The following is a 22,393-nucleotide window of genomic DNA, read 5'->3' as shown; positions in this document are numbered from 1 at the left end:
TCAGATTTAACAGACAAACCTTTTATTACCCTGTATTTGACCTATAATTTGCTTGCTAGGTAATATTTGGACAATGTAGCTCTTGATTATTAACTGGAAAGAAAATGTGCAACCTTTTGGAGGTTAAACTTTCTGATTTGAAGGAGCTACATGAGGAGGCTGCTCTCATTAAGCAATCCAGGAAGCTACGCATTACTGAGATCTCTTGTTTCTGAATTCAGGAGGATTCATGACTTCAGCACCCAGAAGGAATGAGCAGGACCCTGGGTGCCTCCCGATTAAAGTGCCACGTCACATGAGTTCAACAGATTGTTTCTAGAGTGTTCCTTAAACGTGTCTCTGGGAATAGCGGCTTAAATGGTACTCCCAAGGGTGCCTCCACTGCTCAGGCTGTTGGCTGGGAACTGTAGAGGTTTCTTGTTCATGTCCCGTTGGCTGTACATGTGTTCCAGTCTCCAGCGTTCCCAACGCTTCTGAAACTCAGCTTGAACCTAGGAAGGAAACCAAGGCACGGTAAGGCAAGCAACGCTAGTAAAAGGAGGGGCTGGCATTGGTGTGTAGCTTGGTAACCACTGTTGGTAGAATTAGAGAAGGTTTCCTTATCACTTCCCTGCCATCTGTGAGTCTCAACATAGTCTACTAAAATTCATGCTGCTTCCAGGGTCAGATTGACATAGCTTGTATCCCTAGGTGCAGGGACCCCATTCTGAAGATAACCTACCAAGTTCCATTCTCTCCTGACCAGTATCCCCCTACTCTGTTCCCTCTGCCCAGTATCCCCTCTCCGTCTAGCATCCCTTTCTTTCCTCCCTCCTGTACTCTCTCCTCCTGTCCTGTAGCATCCCCTTCTCTCTTGGTACTCCTCAATTTCCCCCTCTCATCCTCACCACAGATCAGCATCTTCGTTTTCTTTTCCTATGTCCAGGGGTGTGCTGGTAAATTTTTAACAATGGGCTCTCCCTCCAGGCATAGCTGGCCCTGAAATTTGGGGGGAGGGGGGAATACATGCCTCTCTCTCCCCTCCCTTATGCGGGCATGCTAGGCATACCTTTGCCGAGCCCCACCAGCCAATAAATGGACTGCCACCATTCTCTGCTGCTTGTTTCTGGCTCTGAGCAGCATGATGGAACCTTCTTGTGCTTGCATGAAAAGTCCCAGCCTGATGCTCAGAGTCAGAAACAAGGAGCAGGGAGCAGCAGCAGTCTATTTACTTGGCTGGTGGGGCCAGCGTCACTGCCAGCAAAGTAAAAATGAATTCAGGAGGGGGCCCAAGCCCACATTTTGGGAGTCAGTTGTTAAAGTAGCCATGGGGAGGCCTACTTTAACAACCGGCTCCCCAAATTCTTAAAAACTTAACAAACGGCTCTCGCGAGCCCGCTCCAGCACACCACTGCCCATGTCCATCCTCTATCCCCTCCTGCCTCCCCTGCCAGCAGTCTTCCTACTTCTTCCACCCAGCATCTCCTTCTTTCTTCCCTTATGCCCATCTAGTATTCCCTTCTGTCTCTCCTTTCTGCCAGCAGTCTTCCCAACTCTCTTGCACCCAGCAGCATCTGTTTCTCTTTCCCCCACCCAGCATTCTCTTCTTTTCCCTTCTTTCCTGCCTATAGGCAACCGTGTTCCTTCCTCCCTTGTTCTCTATCAGTCTCTCCTCTAAGGCATCTTCGGCTATACCAAAAGAAAGCCTTCATCCTCCACAGAAGGCTCAGTTTTCTCAATTGTGGTGGCCCCGCTTTTTTTTGTCTCAAAACCTTATGCAACCTTCTCTAGTAAACAATGGAGAATAAAAACACTGCCAGTTGCATAGCCAAGGGTGGGCCCAGGCCCATTCACTTTGGGCTCAGGCCCACCCAGTAGCAGCACACCTGTGATGTGACTGGTAGGGGATCCCCAAGCTCCACCAGTCGAAAACTCCAAACAACTGTCCCTCTTGCACACCTTGTAAATAGCAGATCTTCGCCCGCAGTGAGCAGTGACTGATACATACTGCTCGCACCAGCCCCACAGCCTTCCCTCTGATGTATTCTCGCCTATGCGAAAACAGGAAGTTGCATCAATTGGAAACTGATGCAACTTGGTAATTGGTAACAAAACGGGAGCTGGGCAGACTTCTACGGTCTACGCCCTCGTCGTGACTGAATAGATAGGGCTGGGCTAGAGTGTAAATTTTAAGGTGCTTCGATGTTAGCTTCAGAACTTAGTACAAGAACAGTACTGGGCAGACTTCTACGGTCTGTGCCCTGAGAATGGCAAGGACAAATCAAACTCGGGTATACATATAAAGTAACATATACTGTACCATGTAAATGAGTTTATCTTGTTGGGCAGAGTAGATGGACCGTACAGGTCTTTTTGTGTCGTCATTTAATATGTTACTATCCTGCTTATAATCGAATGAGAAAAACGCCCAAGTTCTGACCTAAATCGGGAGATGGACGTTTATCTCACAAAAACGAATAAAGCGGTATAATCGAAAGCCGATTTTTGGACGTTTTCAACTGCAATCCGTCGTGGATGCGGACAAAGTTGATGGGGGCGTGTCAGAGGTGTGGCGAAGGCGGAACTGGGGCATGGTTATCTGCCGAACAGAGATGGGCGCATTTCACCGATAATGGGAAAAAAGTATGCGTTTTTAGCTAGAATTTAGGACACTTTTCCTGGACCCTGTTTTCTCACGAATAAGGCCCCAAAAAGTGCCCTAAATGACCAGATGACCACTGGAGGGAATCGGGGATGACCTCCCCTGACTCCCCCAGTGGTCACTAACCCCCTCCCACCACAAAAAATGAAGTTTCTCAACTTTTTATTTTCACCCTCAAATGTCATACCCAGCTCCCTGTATGCAGGTCTGCTCAGTGTGCTGCTGCGGCTAGGAAAGCGAATAGAATGTTGGGTGTTATTAGGAAGGGTATGGAGTCCAGGTGTGCGGATGTTATAATGCCGTTGTATCGCTCCATGGTGCGACCGCACCTGGAGTATTGTGTTCAGTACTGGTCTCCGTATCTCAAAAAAGATATAGTAGAATTGGAAAAGGTACAGCGAAGGGCGACGAAAATGATAGTGGGGATGGGACGACTTTCCTATGAAGAGAGGCTGAGAAGGCTAGGGCTTTTCAGCTTGGAGAAGAGACGGCTGAGGGGAGATATGATAGAAGTGTATAAAATAATGAGTGGAATGGATCGGGTGGATGTGAAGCGACTGTTCACGCTATCCAAAAATACTAGGACTAGAGGGCATGAGTTGAAGCTACAGTGTGGTAAATTTAAAACGAATCGGAGAAAATTTTTCTTCACCCAACGTGTAATTAGACTCTGGAATTCGTTTCCGGAGAACGTGGTACGGGCGGTTAGCTTGACGGAGTTTAAAAAGGGGTTAGATAGATTCCTAAAGGACAAGTCCATAGACCGCTATTAAATGGACTTGGAAAAATTCCGCATTTTTAGGTATAACTTGTCTGGAATGTTTTTACGTTTGGGGAGCGTGCCAGGTGCCCTTGACCTGGATTGGCCACTGTCGGTGACAGGATGCTGGGCTAGATGGACCTTTGGTCTTTCCCAGTATGGCACTACTTATGTACTTATGTACTTATGTCACTGGAGGAGTTGTTAGGGGGTTGTTAGGGGGTGCAGTGGACTTCAGGCAGGTGGACCCAGGCCCATCCCCCCTACCTGTTACAATTGTGCTGCTTAATGCTTATTAGTCGTCCAACCCCCCCAAACCCACTGTACCCACATGTAGGTGCCCCCCTTCACCCCTTAGGGCTATAGTAATGGTGTAGACTTGTGGGCAGTGGGTTTTGAGGGGGATTTGGGGGGCTCAACACACAAGGGAAGGGTGCTATGCACCTGGGAGCTCTTTTACCTTTTTGTTTGTTTTTGTAAAAGTGCCCCCTAGGGTGCCCGGTTGGTGTCCTGGCATGTGAGGGGGACCAGTGCACTACGAATCCTGGCCCCTCCCACGAACAAATGCCTTGGATTTATTCGTTTTTGAGCTGGGCGCTTTCATTTTCCGTTATCGCTGAAAAACAAAAACGCCCAGCTCACACATTGTTGAATAAAACATGGGCGTCTATTTTTTCCCAAAATACGGTTCGGTCCGCCCCTTCACGGACCCGTTCTTGGAGATAAACGCCCATGGAGATAGGCGTTTTCGTTCAATTATGCCCCTCCATGTTACTCTTTGGGGTTCTACATGGAATGTTGCTACTAATTGGGATTCTGGAATCTCGTAACTCTTTAGGATTCCAGAATCTTCAGAACTTTTAGTACAAGAACAGTGCTGGGCAGACTTCTAGGGTCTACGCCCAGATCATGCTTGAATAGATATATAGATGGGCTGGAGTGTAAATTTTAAGGGGCTCAGACGTTAACTTCAGAACTTTTAGTAGAGGAACCGTACTGGGCAGACTTCTACGGTCTGTGGCCTGAGAATGGCAAGGACAAATCAAACTCGGGTATAAAGTATCACATACCATGTAAAATGAGTTTATCTTGTTGGGCAGACTGGATGGACCGTACAGGTCTTTATCTGCTGTCATTTACTATGTTACTCTTTGGGGTTCTACATGGAATGTTGCTACTAATTGGGATTCCGGAATCTTGTAACTCTTTAGGATTCCAGAATCTTCAGAACTTTTAATACAAGAACAGTGCTGGGCAGACTTCTACGGTCTGTGCCCTGAGAATAGCAAGGACAAATCAAACTCAGGTATAAAGTATCACGTACCATGTAAAATGAGTTTATCTTGTTGGGCAGACTGGATGCACCGTGCATCTGCCGTCATTTACTATGTTACTATGCATCAGAGGGAAGGGTGTGGGGCCAACATGAGCATTGTGTATTAGTTGCTGCTCACTGCTGGTGAAAATCAAGCCATTTAAAAGGTATGCGGGGGTGGGAGATGTTTGAGAGACCATGATACCAAATCACTTGTGGGACAAGGCGGAGTTCTTCTGCCCACCCATCTTGGGCCCAGGCCCACCCAAAATTGGGTGTCTGGCTACGCCCCTGGGCGCTGCAGTGTTCTTTATTTCTCCTTCCTATCCTGTAGATAAAATGTAGTTTTGCTTCTTTTTTTCTTCCTTTCTCTCCTTACTATATTTTTGTTATTGTAAACTCTTCTGAAAGTTCATCCCATGGGTGGTATATCAAACATTAATAAAAGCTAAGATTTAAAAGTATACGAAAATGTATTATTCAACTTCCCCCCCCCCCCCCCAATAAAACACCCAGCAATGAGTTAGGAAGGTACAAAGGAATGAACAGCTACGGTGTTGAAAGGCAAACTTGTGTCTGAACCCTTATATGGCAGTCCATGGGTGGCGCAGAAGACGGTAATGGCCCCTCATCCTGCATCCCCTGAATTTCTGTTTTTCAGCTGTGCAGAATATTTGTATCCTCCTCCCACACACCCCTCCTAACCAGGCCCTTATTACAAGCATTGTTAGCAAGAACCCAGATTTCTGGAGGCATTTATCCTCTGGAGCCCCAAAAGAGTGGAGGAACGCCCCCAGGGAGGATCTAAACGAGACCAAGATGGGCATTTTCGATATGACACCTAAGTCCGATTTGACGTCTTAAGTCAATATGATGTCTAAGTCCGATTAGTTAATGTTTTTTCTATGTCATAGGTGCATGGAAATACAGTTTAACATAATGGGATTGAGTTTTCCTTTATTCCCATTTCTGGTCTCTCTCTGCCCGCCTAGCTAGCTGGCATCCCAGAAGCATGACTTCATCCTGGGGTTACAGCACAGAACATTCATAATCCAAATAGGAAAGGTGGTCATTTTTGAAAAAGAAAAAGGTCTCTTTTTTGTAATACTATTTTGAACAAGGTTTTGTGCTTTGGACATCTTGGTTTTTGTTCCATTAAAAAAAAAATATGAATAAGTGCAAAACCTAGAGATTCATGCCATTGGGATGTAGGAGGAGCCAGCATTTTTAGTAGACTGGTCCCCCAGACATCCCAGGAGAGCAATGGGGGAACCCTAGAGGGCACTTCTGTGCACTTCATAAAAATGCTCCCAGGTACACATCTCACCTTTGCTCCCTTACCTTGTCCCCTGAGCATTCCAAAACCCACTGTCCCCCACTGTACACCACTACAATAGCCCTTATGGGTGAAGTGGGCACCTATATGCGGGTAAAGTAGGGTTTTGGTGTCCTTAGGAGGGGTCACAGTTTCCACCACAAGTGTGATAGGTAGAGGAAGATAGGAACCTGAGTTCCCCACTCCATAGTGCACTGCACCGACCACTACACTACTCCAGGGACCTTCATGCTGCTCTAATAGACCTGACTAACATCTGAGAGTGTCATAGAGGCTGGTAAGCGTAGGCGCCGACTCCATGGGTGCTGTGGGTGCTCGAGCACCCCCAATATTTCACCCACCGGAAGTTCGTTCCCTCCCTCCCTCCGAATTTTAAAAGTCATCTATCTTACCTCATTGGGGTTAGGGCAGCAGCAGCAGCGGTAAAAAGCATGCAGGCTCGGCTCGGTGCTTAGTTCCGTTTTCCCTTCTCTCTCTCTCAGCTCTGGTCCCGCCCTCATTTCCTGTTTCCGCAAGGGCAGGGCCAGAGCTGAGAGAGAGAGAAGGGAAAACGTAACTAAGTGCTGAGCCTGCATGCTTTTTACCGCTGCTGCCGCCATAACCCCGACGAGGTAACATAGATGACTTTTAAAATTCGGAGGGAGGGGGCTTGGAACTTGAAGGGAGGTGCTTTATGACACTTTTTGGACTTTTTTTCTCATTTGAAAATGAGCCCTTAAGTGTTGCATTTTTCTTTTTGCAGTTATTTGTGGCCTCATTTGGATTTTAAATGCACTTGTCTTTCCGATCCAAACTCAGGGCTCAGGGCAAGTTACATTCAGGTACAGCACGTATTTCTCTGTCCCAAGGGGCTTACAATATAAGTTCCCAATATTCCAAATGATGTAACTGATTGGAGAGGCTCCTGCCGGGTTAACTCATGCTGAGTGGATCAGGAGGGGATATTCAGTAGCACTGAACTGGACAATGCCACTCAATAACCCTTTTTTACTGCCACAGCACTCGCTAGTTAGTTCTGGAGCAGAGCAGGGTTAGAGTCTGGGAACAGGCTGGAGTTATGCGGGATCCAGAGATACCCTCATAGTTAACCAGGCAAGTAAGACAGCATAACTAGAAGCCCAAACTTTGCCTGGTTAGCTATGTGGGTGTGGCACTGACTATTGGCCATAGCCACATAACTCAATGACCTGAATATTCTACTACCACTACTTATCATTTCTATAGCACTACTAGACGTACGCAGTGCTGTATACTAGAACATGAAGAGACAGTTCGTGCTTGACAGAGCTTACAGTCTAACTGGGACAGACAAACAGGACAAATAAGAAACAAGGACATAGAGTAGCAAGATTCCGGAATCCCAAAGAGTAGCAACATTCTGTGCAGAATCCGAAAGAGTAGAAAGATTCCGGAATCTCAAAGACTATTACTACTACTTATCATTTCTATAGAGCTACTAGACATACACAGATATGTACACTAGAACATGAAGAGACAGTTCCTGTTTCACAGAGCTTACAGTCTAACTAGGACAGACAAACAGGACAAATAAGGGTCAAGGACAAAGAGTAGCAAGATTCCAGAATTCCAAAGAGTTGCAAGATTCTGGAATCCCAAAGAGTAGCAGCATTCTATGTAGAATCCCAAAGAGTAGCAAGATTCTGGAATCCAAAAGAGTAGAAAGACTACTACTAATACTTATTATTTCTATAGAGCTTCTAGACATACACAGAGCTGTACACTAGAACATGAAGAGACAGTTCCTGTTCTACAGAGCTTACAGTCTAACTAGGACAGACAAACAGGACAAATAAGGGTCAAGGACAAAGAGTAGCAAGATTCCAGAATTTCAAAGAGTAGCAACATTCTGTGCAGAATCCCAAAGAGTAGCAACATTCTGGAATCCGAAAGAGTAGAAAGATTCCAGAATCTCAAAGACTACTACTACTACTTATCATTTTTATAAAGCTTCTAGACATACACAGAGCTGTACACTAGAAAATGAAGAGACAGTTCCTGTTTGACAGAGCTTACAGTCTAACTAGGACAAATAAGGGACAAGACAAAGAGTAGCAAGATTCCGGAATCCCAAAGAGTAGCAAGATTCCGGAATCCCAAACAGTAGCAACATTCTGGAATCCAAAAGAGTAGAAAGACTACTACTAATACTTATTATTTCTATAGAGCTTCTAGACATACACAGATCTGTACACTAGAACATGAAGAGACAGTTCCTGTTTTACAGAGCTTACAGTCTAACTAAGACAGACAAACAGGACAAATAAGGGTCAAGGACAAAGAGTAGCAATATTCCAGAATTCCAAAGATTTGCAAGATTCCTGAATCCCAAACAGTAGCAACATTCTGTGCAGAATCCCAAAGAGTAGCAAGATTCTGGAATCCGAAAGAGTAGAAAGATTCCAGAATTTCAAAGACTACTACTGCTACTTATCATTTCTATAGAGCTACTAGACATACACAGAGCTGTACACTAGAACATGAAGAGACAGTTCCTGCTTGACAGAGCTTACAGTCTAACTAGGACAGACAAACAGGACAAATAAGGGACAAGGACAAAGAGTAGCAATATTCCAGAATTCCAAAGAGTAGCAAAATTCTGTGCAGAATCCCAAAGAGTAACAAGATTCTGGAATCCGAAAGAGTAGAAAGATTCCGGAATCTCAAAGACGTATTACTACTACTTATCATTTCTATAGCTACTAGACATACACAGATCTGTACACTAGAACATGAAGAGACAGTTCCTGTTTTACAGAGCTTACAGTCTAACTAAGACAGACAAACAGGACAAATAAGGGTCAAGGACAAAGAGTAGCAAGATTCCAGAATTCCAAAGAGTTGCAAGATTCCGGAATCCCAAAGAGTAGCAACATTCTATGCAGAATCCCAAAGAGTAGCAAGATTCTGGAATCCAAAAGAGTAGAAAGACTACTACTAATACTTATTATTTCTATACAGCTTCTAGACATACACAGAGCTGTACACTAGAACATGAAGAGACAGTTCCTGTTTTACAGAGCTTACAGTCTAACTAAGACAGACAAACAGGACAAATAAGGGTCAAGGACAAAGAGTAGCAAGATTCCAGAATTCCAAAGAGTAGCAAGATTCTGGAATCCGAAAGACTATTACTACTACTTATTATTTCTATAGAGCTTCTAGACATACACAGAGCTGTACACTAGAACATGAAGAGACAGTTCCTGTTTTACAGAGCTTACAGTCTAACTGGAACAGACAAACAGGACAAATAAGGGATAAGGGAATTACTAAGGTGGGAATGGTAAAAATGGGTACTGAACAAGTGAGTAAGGGTTAGGAGTTAAAAGCAGCATCAAAAAGGTGGTCTTTTAGCCTAGATTTGAAGATGGCCAGAAATGGAGCTTGATGTACCGGCTCAGGAAGTCTAGTCCAGGCATATGGTACATCAAGATAAAAGAAACGGAGTCTAGAGCTAGCGGTGGAGGAGGAGGGTACAGATATGAGAGAGTGAATGGTGTTCCCGGGGAGGAGTGTACGGAAAGATAAGAATGGAGAGGTACCGAGGAGTTGCAGAGTGAATGCACTGCTGCTACCTGGATATCTGAATCTAATTTAAAAAAATTGCTCATTGCCGCTGGCTGAATATTGACCCCTAAGTTTCGTATATGATGCAGTGAAAAGTGAAGATTACAAAAAAAGTGAATGGAAGAAGTGGGGTTTGAACTCTAGTCACACCGAAGGATGAACAGAATACACGAAGGACCACATAGTGTGGAATTCATCTCTTGGGGAAGCAGCAGCTTCTTCAGAAGAGGCAATGACGAGAGCTGCAACACTCATGAGCAACCTAAGCTGCCTTGTCTAACAGTAAGAGCCATATAAGCTGGACCGATGCCAACGCAGCTACAGAGAAAAGGATGTGAGATGCTTTAAACATTTTTATCAGCAAAAGCAATCTTCAGGAAGCATTTTGACCACTGAGAAACTAATTTTCTCTGCTCCTTAGTCCTTCTGTCCCTGTGGTGTGGAACAGATATCTCCAATCACATTCCTTGATTGCAATCCATGGGTGGGGTAGGACTTAGCAGGGACTAGGCAGCAGTAAAGACCAGCACAGCTATGATAGGACGGAAGATTTTCTGAAGTCAGAGTGCCAGAAATGAAGTTGTAGATGTATTTATTTATGTATTTATTAGGATTTATTTACCGCCTTTTTGAAGGAATTCACTCAAGGCAGTGTGCAGTAAGAATAAATCAAACATGAGTAATAGCCAATTACAAGAGTAAAAATATTCAAATAACAATACAAAGTATGGCATGGTATACTATTTACAATGTCAACACAATGTGTAATTGAATATTTTAATTGATAGTGAAGGGTAAAGCAAAGATGTAGCATATAGATAGGTAAGAAAGTAGGAAGTGTTAGAAAGTAAGGTGATTGATTTGAAGAAAGTTGCACTTGAGGTCAGAGAGATGGTTAAATATTATCTCAGCTAAGGTAGCAGTGGATAAACATGTCCTGCTGCAGTACATGCAGCCTGTGTCATTCCTTGTGTGTGTGAGTGAGACTAACAAGTTAGTTACTTCTTCCATTAAAGGCTTGGTTGAACAGCCAAGCTTTCACCTGCTTCCTGAAGTAGAGATAGTCTTGTGTTAAGCGCAGCCTTTCAGGCAGTGCATTCCAGAGTGCGGGGGCTAGTCCGGAGAAGGCTCGCTTGCGGGTATCACATCGTGTAATGTCTTTTGGAGAGGGTGTGGTTAGTGATAGTCTTTGAGAGGACCTTAGTGTCTCCTTCCTTGTCTGCTTCAGCTAAAGTGAGATTTCATTAATCATCTTCATCTAGCTTTTATTGATAGAGGATATCATCAATACTGATTGCTTATTTCAGTGGTTCTTAATCCAGTCCTTGGGGCACAGCTAGGTTAGCAGGATATCCACAATGAATATGCATGAGAGAGAGAGAGAGTTGCATGCAAATTATCTCATGCGTAGTCATTGTGGATATCCTGAAAACCTATCTGGCTGGGTGTACTCCGAGGTTTGGCTTGAGAACCGTTGGCTTATTTTATTTATTTATTTATTTATTTATTTGTAGCATTTGTATCTCATATTTTCCCACCAATTTGCAGGGTCAATGTGGCTTACATTATGCCGTAATGGCGATCGCCATTTCCGGGTACTATTTATTTATTATTTATTGCATTTGTATCCCACATTTTCCCACCTATTTGCAGGCTCAATGTGGCTTACATAGTTTAGTTATGATATTGTCATTCCAGGAAATTGGATACAATTAGTAATCTGTAAAGACTGAGTAAGGGGAAGAAGAAGGAAGTGGTTGGGTGAGAAAGTTTAGAAGGTGGACTTTCATAGCTGGATGGATTGGTGAGGTGGATTGTTGAGCTATGGGTTCTCTTTGTAGACTTTGTTGAAGAGATATGTTTTCAAAGATTTGCAAAAGTTAGTCATTTCCTTAATTGCCTTTAGGTCTTTGGGTAATGCATTCCATAGCTGCGTGCTCATGTAGGAGAAGATAGTGGCATGCATTAGCTTGTATTTTAGACCTTTGCAGCTGGGGAAGTGTAGATTGAGAAATTTGCAGGACGATTTTTTGGCGTTTCTGGGAGGTAGATCCACAAGGTTTAGCATGTAGATTGGGGCGTCTCCGTGAATGATTTTGTGAACCATCGTGCAGATCTTGAACGCAATGCCTTCCTTAAGTGGGAGCCAGTGAAGCTTCTCTCTTAGGGGTTTTGCACTTTCATATTTAGGTTTTCCAAATATGAGTCTGGCGGCAGTATTCTGGGCTGTCTGTATTGCATTAGGTGCATACATGCATGGTAAAGAAGAATGCATTATGGTATTGCATAGAGGTTACTGAGTAATAGAGTGAGTTGTAACTTAAGTTAGGTCATCGACTATAGAAAGATCATAAAGATCATTTTATGTCAAAGAAAAGTTTCTGTGATAGGAAAAGCATTGGCAAGGCATGCCAGTCTTTGTTTTATTACTTGTGATGTTTTTATGTGGTCCCAGGTGGGCTGGAAACATTTTTCAACACACTAATTAATGTCCTTCCTATGTCATAAATGCATGGAAATACATAACATAATGGGATCGCGTTTTCCCGGTCTCTTCCTGTCCGCCTAGTCAGCTGGCATCCCAGAAGCACGACTTCCCCCTGGGGTTACAGCACACTGGCATTTCCTCTCTCCTTCCTGGGCCCTGACTAAGAGTGTGCCACAAGGGGATCTCCTCTTTCCATCAGCTGGCCCAGGAAGGGGCTTTGCATTAACCTCTTCTTCTGTTTTTAAAATTTTTAAAATTTATTTTTATTTATAGCATTTCACATTGTACATGAAAGATTCAACTTTGACAGAACTCCAGAAATAGTAACAAAGAAAAAAAAAAACCCACCCCATAATTAAATGTCACTATTAAGTGACATTACGGAGACGCTCCAACGTATATGTCAGACCTTGTTGACTTACCTCTCAGAAATGCTAAAAGATCTTCCCGCACACTTCTCAACCTACACTTCCCGGACTGCAAAGGATTAAAATATAAACCAACGCACGCTACCAGCTTTTCCTACCTGAGCACGCAGCTGTGGAATGCACTACCAACTCATTTGAAAACAATTAACGAAATAACTAACTTTCGCAAATCTCTGAAAACCTCTCTCTTCAACAAAGCCTATCATGAGAATACATAGCCATAAGTACATAAGTACATAAGTAGTGCCATACTGGGAAAGACCAAAGGTCCATCTAGCCCAGCATCCTGTCACCGACAGTGGCCAATCCAGGTCAAGGGCACCTGGCACGCTCCCCAAACGTAAAAACATTCCAGACAAGTTATACCTAAAAATGCGGAATTTTTCCAAGTCCATTTAATAGCGGTCTATGGACTTGTCCTTTAGGAATCTATCTAACCCCTTTTTAAACTCCGTCAAGCTAACCGCCCGTACCACGTTCTCCGGCAACGAATTCCAGAGTCTAATTACACGTTGGGTGAAGAAAAATTTTCTCCGATTCGTTTTAAATTTACCACACTGTAGCTTCAACTCATGCCCTCTAGTCCTAGTATTTTTGGATAGCGTGAACAGTCGCTTCACATCCACCCGATCCATTCCACTCATTATTTTATACACTTCTATCATATCTCCCCTCAGCCGTCTCTTCTCCAAGCTGAAAAGCCCTAGCCTTCTCAGCCTCTCTTCATAGGAAAGTCGTCCCATCCCCACTATCATTTTCGTCGCACTTCATCACACCACCATACTTAGAACGATGCCTCTATATAACTGTATGCTTAGACCTTCTATGTAATCCTCGATCTCATTGTAATACCAAATGTATCTTTTACCCTGGAATGGCGATGTCGTTACAGGTTTTGTAAGCCACATTGAGCCTGCAAATAGGTGGGAAAATGTGGGATACAAGTGCAATAAATAAATAAGTATCTGATACAGTCCACAAAAAGCAAAAGACAAAGAAAGTAGAGCCCGTGCAAGTAAGGTAAAGGCATACGTGCACAGATTCCCTTGACAAATCCCAGAGTTAAATAAAGGTGAAACGAGACCCCGTCGAATGTATACCCAAGATAAGTGCGATATGCGAAATGTTATCGATTAAAAATGGGTGTTAGGAGTTGAGTTATTCAAAAGATATATTACAAAAACACAAAAGAAATCATGTGGAGGAGTGGTCTAGTGGTTAGGGTGGTGGACTTTGGTCCTGAGGAACTGAATTTGATTCCCACTTCAGGCACAGGCAGCTCCTTGTGACTCTGGGCAAGTCACTTAACCCTCCATTGCCCCATGTAAGCCGCATTGAGCCTGCCATGAGTGGGAAAGCGCAGGGTACAAATGTAACAAAAATAAAATAGATACTATTGGAGATTCTACATGGAATGTTGCTACTATTGGAGATTCTACACGGAATGTTGCTATTCCACTAGCAACATTCCACGTAGAAGGCTGCGCAGGCTTCTGTTTCTGTGAGTCTGACGTCCTGCACGTCAGACATAGTAACATAGTAGAAGCAGAAGCAGAAGCCTGCGCGGCCACATTGGTGATCTGCAAGGGCCGACTTCTACATGGAATGTTGCTAGTGGAATAGCAACATTCCATGTAGAATCTCAAATAGTAGCAACAGTGGAGGAGTGGCCTAGTGGTTAGGGTGGTGGACTTTGGTCCTGAGGAACTGAGTTCCATTCCCACTTCAGGCACAGGCAGCTCCTTGTGACTCTGGGCAAGTCACTTAACCCTCCATTGCCCCATGTAAGCCGCATTGAGCCTGCCAGGAGTGGGAAAGCGCAGGGTACAAATGTAACAAAACTAAAATAGATACTATTGGAGATTCTACATGGAATGTTGCTACTATTGGAGATTCCACTAGCAACATTCCATGTAGAAGGCTGCGCAGGCTTCTGTCACAGAAGCAGAAGCCTGCGCGGCCACATTGGTGATCTGCAAGGGCCAACTTCTACATGGAATGTTGGAATAGCAACATTCCATGTAGAATCTCAAATAGTAGCAACAGTGGAGGAGTGGCCTAGTGGTTAGGGTGGTGGACTTTGGTCCTGAGGAACTGAGTTCAATTCCCACTTCAGGCACAGGCAGCTCCTTGTGACTCTGGGCAAGTCACTTAACCCTCCATTGCCCCACGTAAGCTGCATTGAGCCTGCCATGAGTGGGGTACAAATGCCATGAGTGTAGGGTACAAATGTAACTAAAAAAAATTAAAAATAAAAACAGCAACAGAGGTTTTTTAGCCGATGATGAATGAGTCTGTGAGTCATATGAAAGTTTGAATTTTGACCGCAGGCAGGCAGAGGCTTTTCCTCCACAATCAAGAAAAGATCAGAAAAAGAAACCACAATACAGATTGATAACCACTGGGGTGTGTTTGGGAAGTAATCTTCACAGGTTGGTGGTTGTAGTTTCAGTCCATTGACGAGTTAATATCCCCACAACTTACATCATAATGCCTACATTAGGAAGCTATCACAGAAGTCTCCGAAACCCGTTTACTTTACTCCTTCCTGAGTCCGACAGCAGATTCGCCCAGTGTAGGGACCGCAAAGGAGGTAATAAGCGGTTAACGCGGAGAAGTTACTGGGGCTGAGGAAAAGCCCGCTGTTTCTCTCGATGCTTAGGCATGAAGTCAGACAGAAAAATGCGAAGAAGAAAAGGTAACGCGGGCAGGAGTTTCTATCAACCACGTCCTACTTTAACACCATCTTGGATCCTTCTAACCTTTTCTTCTTTTCAGTGGCATGGGCTGGATAGCAAAAAGATGTTACAGGGAGGAGACTGGACGTCCAGAGGGACTGTTAGCCTGCAGGGTGGGTAGAAATACTGTGATAAATAAGAGGCTGTCCTAGCCGGGGCAGCCCACTAGATGGCGCTGTTCCCCTAAAAATGTCCAGGATGTCCGGGGTAGGCCACTAGAGGGCGCTAGGAGAATAGGTGGAGGTCGCTAGGACCGGGGAGAGCCCTGGGAGGTCCACAGGTGTAGGAGGTTATGGGCTGGGTCCTGTGTAGCTAATTAACCACTTTATACCCCACCTGAGATGTGAAAGAAAGAGGAGAGAGCTGGTAGCTGAAGAAAGAGGATCCCCCTGGAAAGAACTGGCAAAATCCTATGGACTTGTGGTGGACTGTGTGCTCAAAGAAGAAAAACAGGCTGGGGTAAGAAGTCCCTAAAGCATTAGTGTTGGACTGTGTAGCCTCAGTACTTAGAGGAACTGTGTGTTCAAAGAAAGAAAGAAAGGACTGTGTGTCCGGGACTGGGGGGTCCAAAGAAGAAATAGGACTGTGTGTCCAAAGAAGAAGTAGGGCTGGGTGTCCCCATACTGAGAAGCAGGCTGCAAAGCCTGGGGTTAGAAGTCCCCATAGTATTGAAGTTAGCACTGAGCCCAGGTATCTGTGTGGGGAGGCTCAGTGTGAAGATATGTGAATGTATAAAGTATTTAAGCTAGAAGAACTGTGCCCAGGGGCTGGAATAAAGAATTGCCTGAATATGCTGTTGGTAAGACCTGTTTAATTTTGCCTCTGGAGAACCAGGTCACCCTGTTCATGAAAAGATAACCTGCTAATCTGCATAGAATTTGCATACTGAGAACCAGCTCACCCTGAGTGAAAAAAGGGCCCAGGAGCTTGAGGTTGGATTGCTCAGGATGCTAGGAAGAGACTGTTTGAAGTCCTGTTCAGAGGCCAAAGGCCTGCTGGAGAGTGGGAGCAGTAGCCTCATCTTCAGAATACACTGCACTGAGATATCTGTCATCCTGTATTCAGGCTTAGAAGGTTTTTGTATAAATCCAGGCCTGTGCAGGGATTATATGTCAAATTTCCCCCTTCGCAATGTAAAGGACCTTTGAGCTCTGTATCATAACACTTGGATTGAAAAGCTGTCCGTGACTAGGGCTTTACGACTCAAGGATTTTCAGAAGGCTAGTTTATTTCACAGAATGCCTTTAGTATATCAGCTCTTTATTTTATTTTTTTCTTTTGGCCTGGTAGCTCCTTCCTCCTCTTTCTGACTTCCAGCAAACTCAGAAGTGGCCCTTCCTGGGGCTACAGAGTCATGAGCTTTCATTCATAGCTACCTGGATTTTTGCTCCCTTACATCTTACCTAGCTAACACAAGGGTCCTTTCACTAAGGTGCGCTGAAAAATCGCCTGCGGTAGTGTAGGCGCTTGTTTTGTCGTGCGCAGTATCATTTTTCAGCGTACCTGCAAAAAAATGCCTTAAAAAAATTTTTTTTTGCAGAAAACGGGCGTGCGGCAAAATGAAAATTGCTGCACCTCCGCATTTTGGGTCTGAGACCTTACCGCCAGTCGTGGACCTTGCGGTAAAGTCTCATGCGGTAACCAGGCGGTAATGACCTACGCTCGTCAAATGCCACTTGGCGCACGTCCGATATGCACATCTGAAAATAAAAATTCTTTTTCAGCCGCGCATATTGGACGTGTGCCAAAAGTGAAATTACCGCACGAGCCACGCGGTAGCCGGGCAGTAACTTCGTTTTGGTGCACGTTGGGCTCGCATAGATGCTTACGCGGATTAGTGAAAGGGCCCCACAGTGACCGTTCTTTTGTTCAGCAGCACAGATTTCTATTTTGTCCCTACCTCTGAGCAGGACTGGCCCAGCTACTAGGTGGCCACCTAGGGCAACAGGATTTAGAGGTAATTAAATTTGCTGATGACACAAAGTTATTCAAAGTCGTTAACTCGCGACAGGATTGTGAAAAATTACAGAAGGACCTTACGAGACTGGGAGACTGGGCGGCTAAATGGCAGATGACGTTTAATGTGAGCAAGTGCAAGGCGATGCATGTGGGAAAAAAGAACCCGAATTATAGCTACGTCATGCAAGGTTCCACGTTAGGAGTTACGGACCAAGAAAGGGATCTGGGTGTCGTCGTCGATAATACATAGTAACATAGTATATGACGGCAGAAAAAGACCTGCACGGTCCGTCCAGTCTGCCCAACAAGATAAACTCACATGTGCCATTTTTTGTGTGTACCTTACCTTGATTTGTACCTGTCTTTTTCAGGGCACAGACCTTATAAGTCTGCCCAGAAACACTGAAACCTTCTGCTCAGTGTGCTGCTGCAGCTAGGAAAGCAAATAGAATGTTGGGTATTATTAGGAAAGGTATGGAAAACAGGTGTGAGGATGTTATAATGCTGTTGTATCGCTCCATGGTGCGACCGCACCTTGAGTATTGTGTTCAATTCTGGTCGCCGCATCTCAAGAAAAATATAGCAGAATTGGAAAAGGTGCAGTGAAGGGCGACTAAAATGATAGCGGGGATGGGACGACTTCCCTATGAAGAAAGACTAAGGAGGCTAGGGCTTTTCAGCTTGGAGAAGAGACGGCTGAGGGGAGACATGATAGAGGTATATAAAATAATGAGTGGAGTGGAACAGGTGGATGTGAAGCGTCTGTTCACACTTTCCAAAAATACTAGGACTAGGGGGCATGCGATGAAACTACAGTGTAGTAAATTTAAAACAAATCGGAGAAAATCTTTCTTCACCCAACGCATAATTAAACTCTGGAATTCGTTGCCGGAGAACGTGGTGAAGGCAGTTAGCTTAGCAGAGTTTTAAAAGGGGTTGGACGGTTTCCTAAAGGACAAGTCCATAAACCACTACTAAATGGACTTGGGAAAAATCCACAATTCCAGGAATAACATGTATAGAATGTTTGTACGTTTGGGAAGCTCGCCAGGTGCCCTTGGCCTGGATTGGCCGCTGTCATGGACAGTATGTTGGGCTCGATGGACCCTTGGTCTTTTCCCAGTGTGGTATTACTTATGTACTTATGGTGTGCCTCTGGCTCCCTTCTCACTGCCAGGCCTGCCCCCCACTACCTCCTGGGCACTGCTTGGGCCCCTTAAGGAACAGGACCACTCTTGCTACAAATTAAGGGCCCCTTTTACTAAGCCACGTGAGGCGCCTACGCTCACCCAATGCACGCCAAATTCAACCTACCGCCTAACTACTGCGTGGCTGTTGTGCTAATTTAATTTTTGCCACACGTCCGCTACACACGTCTGAAAAATATTTTTTATTTTCTGGCCGCTAGGTCTATGGCTGGCGGTAAAGTCTGAGACCCAAAATGGATGCGTGGCAATTTTCATTTTGCTGCACGTCCATTTTCGGCAAAAAAAGGCCTTTTTTACAGGTGCGCTGAAAAATGATTCTGCGTGCGCCCAAACCCCACGCCTACACTACCACCAGCCATTTTTCAGCACGCTTTTGTAAAACGACCCCTAAGTTAAGTGATTTCTAATGCTTACAATATATATGCTTTTCTGTCTAGAAGACTCAAGAAGCTGTTGTCCACATTATGAATTAAAAAAAATGTTTTTGGAGGTTGTAAAGAACAATGATAGAAAACTGTGAGCTGTTTGGATATATTACAAGATGTCTACCTGACTGCAAGTTTACCTGTGGTGTCAGTCAGAGAAGATAGCCACAGCCAACTGGGGTCTTTTTTCCTCCTTTAATATTCCCTTATCCCTTATTTGCCCTGTTTGTCTGTCCTAATTAGATTGTAAACTCTGTCGAGCAGGGACTGTCTCTTCATGTTCAAGTGTACAGCGCTGCGTACGTCTAGTAGCACTCTAGAAATAAGTAGTAGTAGTCTTTAGGATTCCGGAATCCTGCTATTCTTTGGGTTACGGAATGTTGCTACTCTTTAGGATTCCGCACAGAATCTTGCTACTCTTTGGGATTCCGGAATCTTGCTACCCTTTGTCCTTATCCCTTATTTGTCCTGTTTGTCTGTCCTAATTAGATTGTAAACTCTGTCGAGCAGGGACTGTCTCTTCATGTTCAAGTGTACAGCGCTGCGTACGTCTAGTAGCACTCTAGAAATAAGTAGTAGTAGTCTTTAGGATTCCGGAATCCTGCTATTCTTTGGGTTACGGAATGTTGCTACTCTTTAGGATTCCGCACAGAATCTTGCTACTCTTTGGGATTCCGGAATCTTGCTACCCTCTGTCCTTATCCCTTATCTGTCCTGTTTGTCTGTCCTAATTAGATTGTAAACTCCGTCGAGCAGGGACTGTCTCTTCATGTTCAAGTGTACAGCGCTACGTACGTCTAGTAGCGCTATAGAAATGATAAGTAATAGTAGTAGTACTTTTGAATAATTAATGAAAACAGGAATAACTAAAAATAAATGTAACAACATCAAACACAAGGATTTGCAAGGAATATTACGAATTGTGTGTTTATATCACGTTTTATATTCTGGAGTGTGATTCATCCACTATTTATAGATTTTGGTCTATTTAAGATATGTAATTAATCTCTATGTTGGAACTTGCCTATATATGTTTTTTTCAAATAGTACGCTGGAATGCAAGTTATACTCTCTTTAGAAACTTTCACTTTCTATTGGAGGAAAAGACCAGAAATTCTGCACAGTGCTCTCACACTATTTCTATTTGTAGACTGCTACTTCCTTTGCCGGTGATTGACCACTCTATTGAGGATAAGGTGCAGAGTTGTCATCAGTCAAAAAAAACCCTCCTTGTAATTTTAAAGATATGCTGTATGTATTGTTTTTAGTTCTTTTACACTTATCTGAGTTGTGGCATATGCAGTCGGGAACACTCAACAGAGAGCCTTCATTTCTCTATCTGCTTCCTCAGGAGTTGAACCCTCAACAACCACACTCTGCCCTTCTGTGGGTCCTGCTGATTTTTTAAAGATATATGCAATTTATTTATAGAATAGCAATTTTGGAATTTTGGCTTTTACGTATGTATGCGCCATTATTGTAATGCTCAAACGTCAAGATCCCTCTCGATATCTATTCCCCTGGTTCCATTTTGGTTGCAAAACTGTGAGGTGGGCTGAGGGATACAGAATCCATCAAAGGTCACCCCCAAGAAATAAGTGAGTGAGTTTCAGTAAGCTGACGTGAGTGGCCAATGAGCATGTCAGCTCACTATAGTATATATTTAGGGACTCCTGCAGTTAAAAAAAGATGTATTTCTTTATGTATTTTCCTCGGTGCTTCCTGTAGACTGTTTAAATGGAGCAGTGTTGTTATTGACATGCGGGAAAGTGTATTTACTTTGCTGTTTTATCCCAGCAAGCACATGCAACCTCTTCTTCCAGGTCCAGATGTTGGTGACACCTGGACAGTGATTGCATATTAGGAAAGGGATACAGAGGACATTACGTATTGAAATTAAGATACCATATTCTGTGAGTAAAGGGGGGATTGCATGAGTTTTCTTAGATTTTGAAGGCCTCTGAGTTACATTTTTTAAACATAGGATGCAGTCATAGTCATTCTCTAAAGTTGCCAAGTAAATTTTAGTTGTCCATTCTTTCGAGTCCTGTATTTGGGAGACTCACAACCTGAATAACGAGGAGTGCCCGTTATGGAACATGGAAATTATTCTGCAGCTCTTACCTCATTGTTGATAAAGCAGTACAGAACTGCAACCATCAGGCCCTGAAAGCCAAGAGAAACAAAGAAAGCGTGATGAGGTGGAACAATTCATACAGTGCCATCACTTTAACTTCCTGTGTACAATCTGGCCTTCTGGAAAATTCTAGAGTCTTTAACACAGGAAGGAAATAAAGGAAAACATGATGTGGAACATTGTTCCGTCATTCCCATTCTACGCGTTCCATAGTTTCAGAGGTAGACATATGTTAAAGCAAGATTGTAATGGATGTTCTCCATGGATAGCATGTGAATGGCATCACACTTGAGTGATGCCACCAACTTCGCCCAAATTTGGACCTTGTACTTTTGGTTTACACTCAGAAAAGTTTTAGTTTCCTTGAGTGTGCACAGCAACCATGCTCAGTGCCTGTATTTATTTATTTTATTGCATTTGTATCCCACATTTTCCCACCTCTTTGCAGGCTCAATGTGGCTTACAATATATCATGAATAATGGAAATATGTAAGAAAATAGACATTTAGTATTACATAAGGATCTTGGGTAACTTGATAATGATAAAGCAGAATATTTTTTTATTTTTTGTTACATTTGTACCCCACGCTTTCCCACTCATGGCAGGCTCAATGCGGCAGGCAATGGCGGGTTAAGTGACTTGCCCAGAGTCACAAGGAGCTGCCTGTGCCGGGAATTGAACTCAGTTCCTCAGGACCAAAGTCCACCACCCTAACCACTAGGCCACTCCTCCAGGATAGTAGAGTAAGAAGCAAATATCGTGAGGCAGTTCTGGATATATGTGTAAGGGTTCACATCTGTTGATCTTTGTGGTATGCTTTGTCAAAGAGATGGGTCTTCAGTAGTTTGCGGAAGTTGGTTAGTTCTTAGATCGTTTTTAAGTTGCGCGGCAGCGCGTTCCAGAATTGTGTGCTCAAGTAGTTTGTTTTTTAGACCTTTGCAGTTAGGGAAGTGAAGATTAAGGAATGTGCGGGATGATTTTTTAGCGTTCCTGGGTGGTAAGTCTATCAGGTCTGACATGTAGGCTGGAGCGTCTCCATGAATGATTTTGTGAACTAGGGTACATATTTTGAATGTGATGCGTTGTTTGAGTGGGAGCCAGTGTAGTTTTTCTCGTAGGGGTTTAGCACTTTCATATTTTGTTTTTCCGAATATGAATCTGGCTGCAGTGTTCTGGGCTGTCTGAAGTTTCTTGATTATTTGCTCTTTGCAGCCAGCATAGAGTGCGTTACAATAGTCTAGATGGCTGAGTACCATTGATTGTATCAGGTGCTGAAAGACGGTCCTTGGGAAGAAAGATCTTCCTCTTTTTAATTTCCACATTGAGTGGAACATCTTCTTGGTTGTGTTTTTCGTGTGATTCTCAAGTG

At 43.9% G+C, this 22,393-nt stretch overlaps 1 protein-coding gene across 1 annotated transcript in view; it reads right to left on the bottom strand.

Annotated features, from left to right (window-relative positions):
* Positions 1 to 278: 278 nt before the first annotated feature.
* LOC115467384 (glucagon-like peptide 1 receptor) overlaps positions 279 to 22,393 on the bottom strand; it is a 166,154-nt gene continuing 144,039 nt past the window's right edge. The window contains 2 exon segments of the mRNA XM_030199257.1: positions 279 to 491; positions 21,011 to 21,052. Coding sequence (XP_030055117.1) covers positions 279 to 491; positions 21,011 to 21,052 — 255 coding nt within the window.

Source organism: Microcaecilia unicolor, chromosome 3 (genome assembly GCF_901765095.1).
Source record: "Microcaecilia unicolor chromosome 3, aMicUni1.1, whole genome shotgun sequence".
NCBI lineage: Eukaryota > Metazoa > Chordata > Amphibia > Gymnophiona > Siphonopidae > Microcaecilia > Microcaecilia unicolor.
This window is presented reverse-complemented; position numbering and strand designations above follow the sequence as displayed.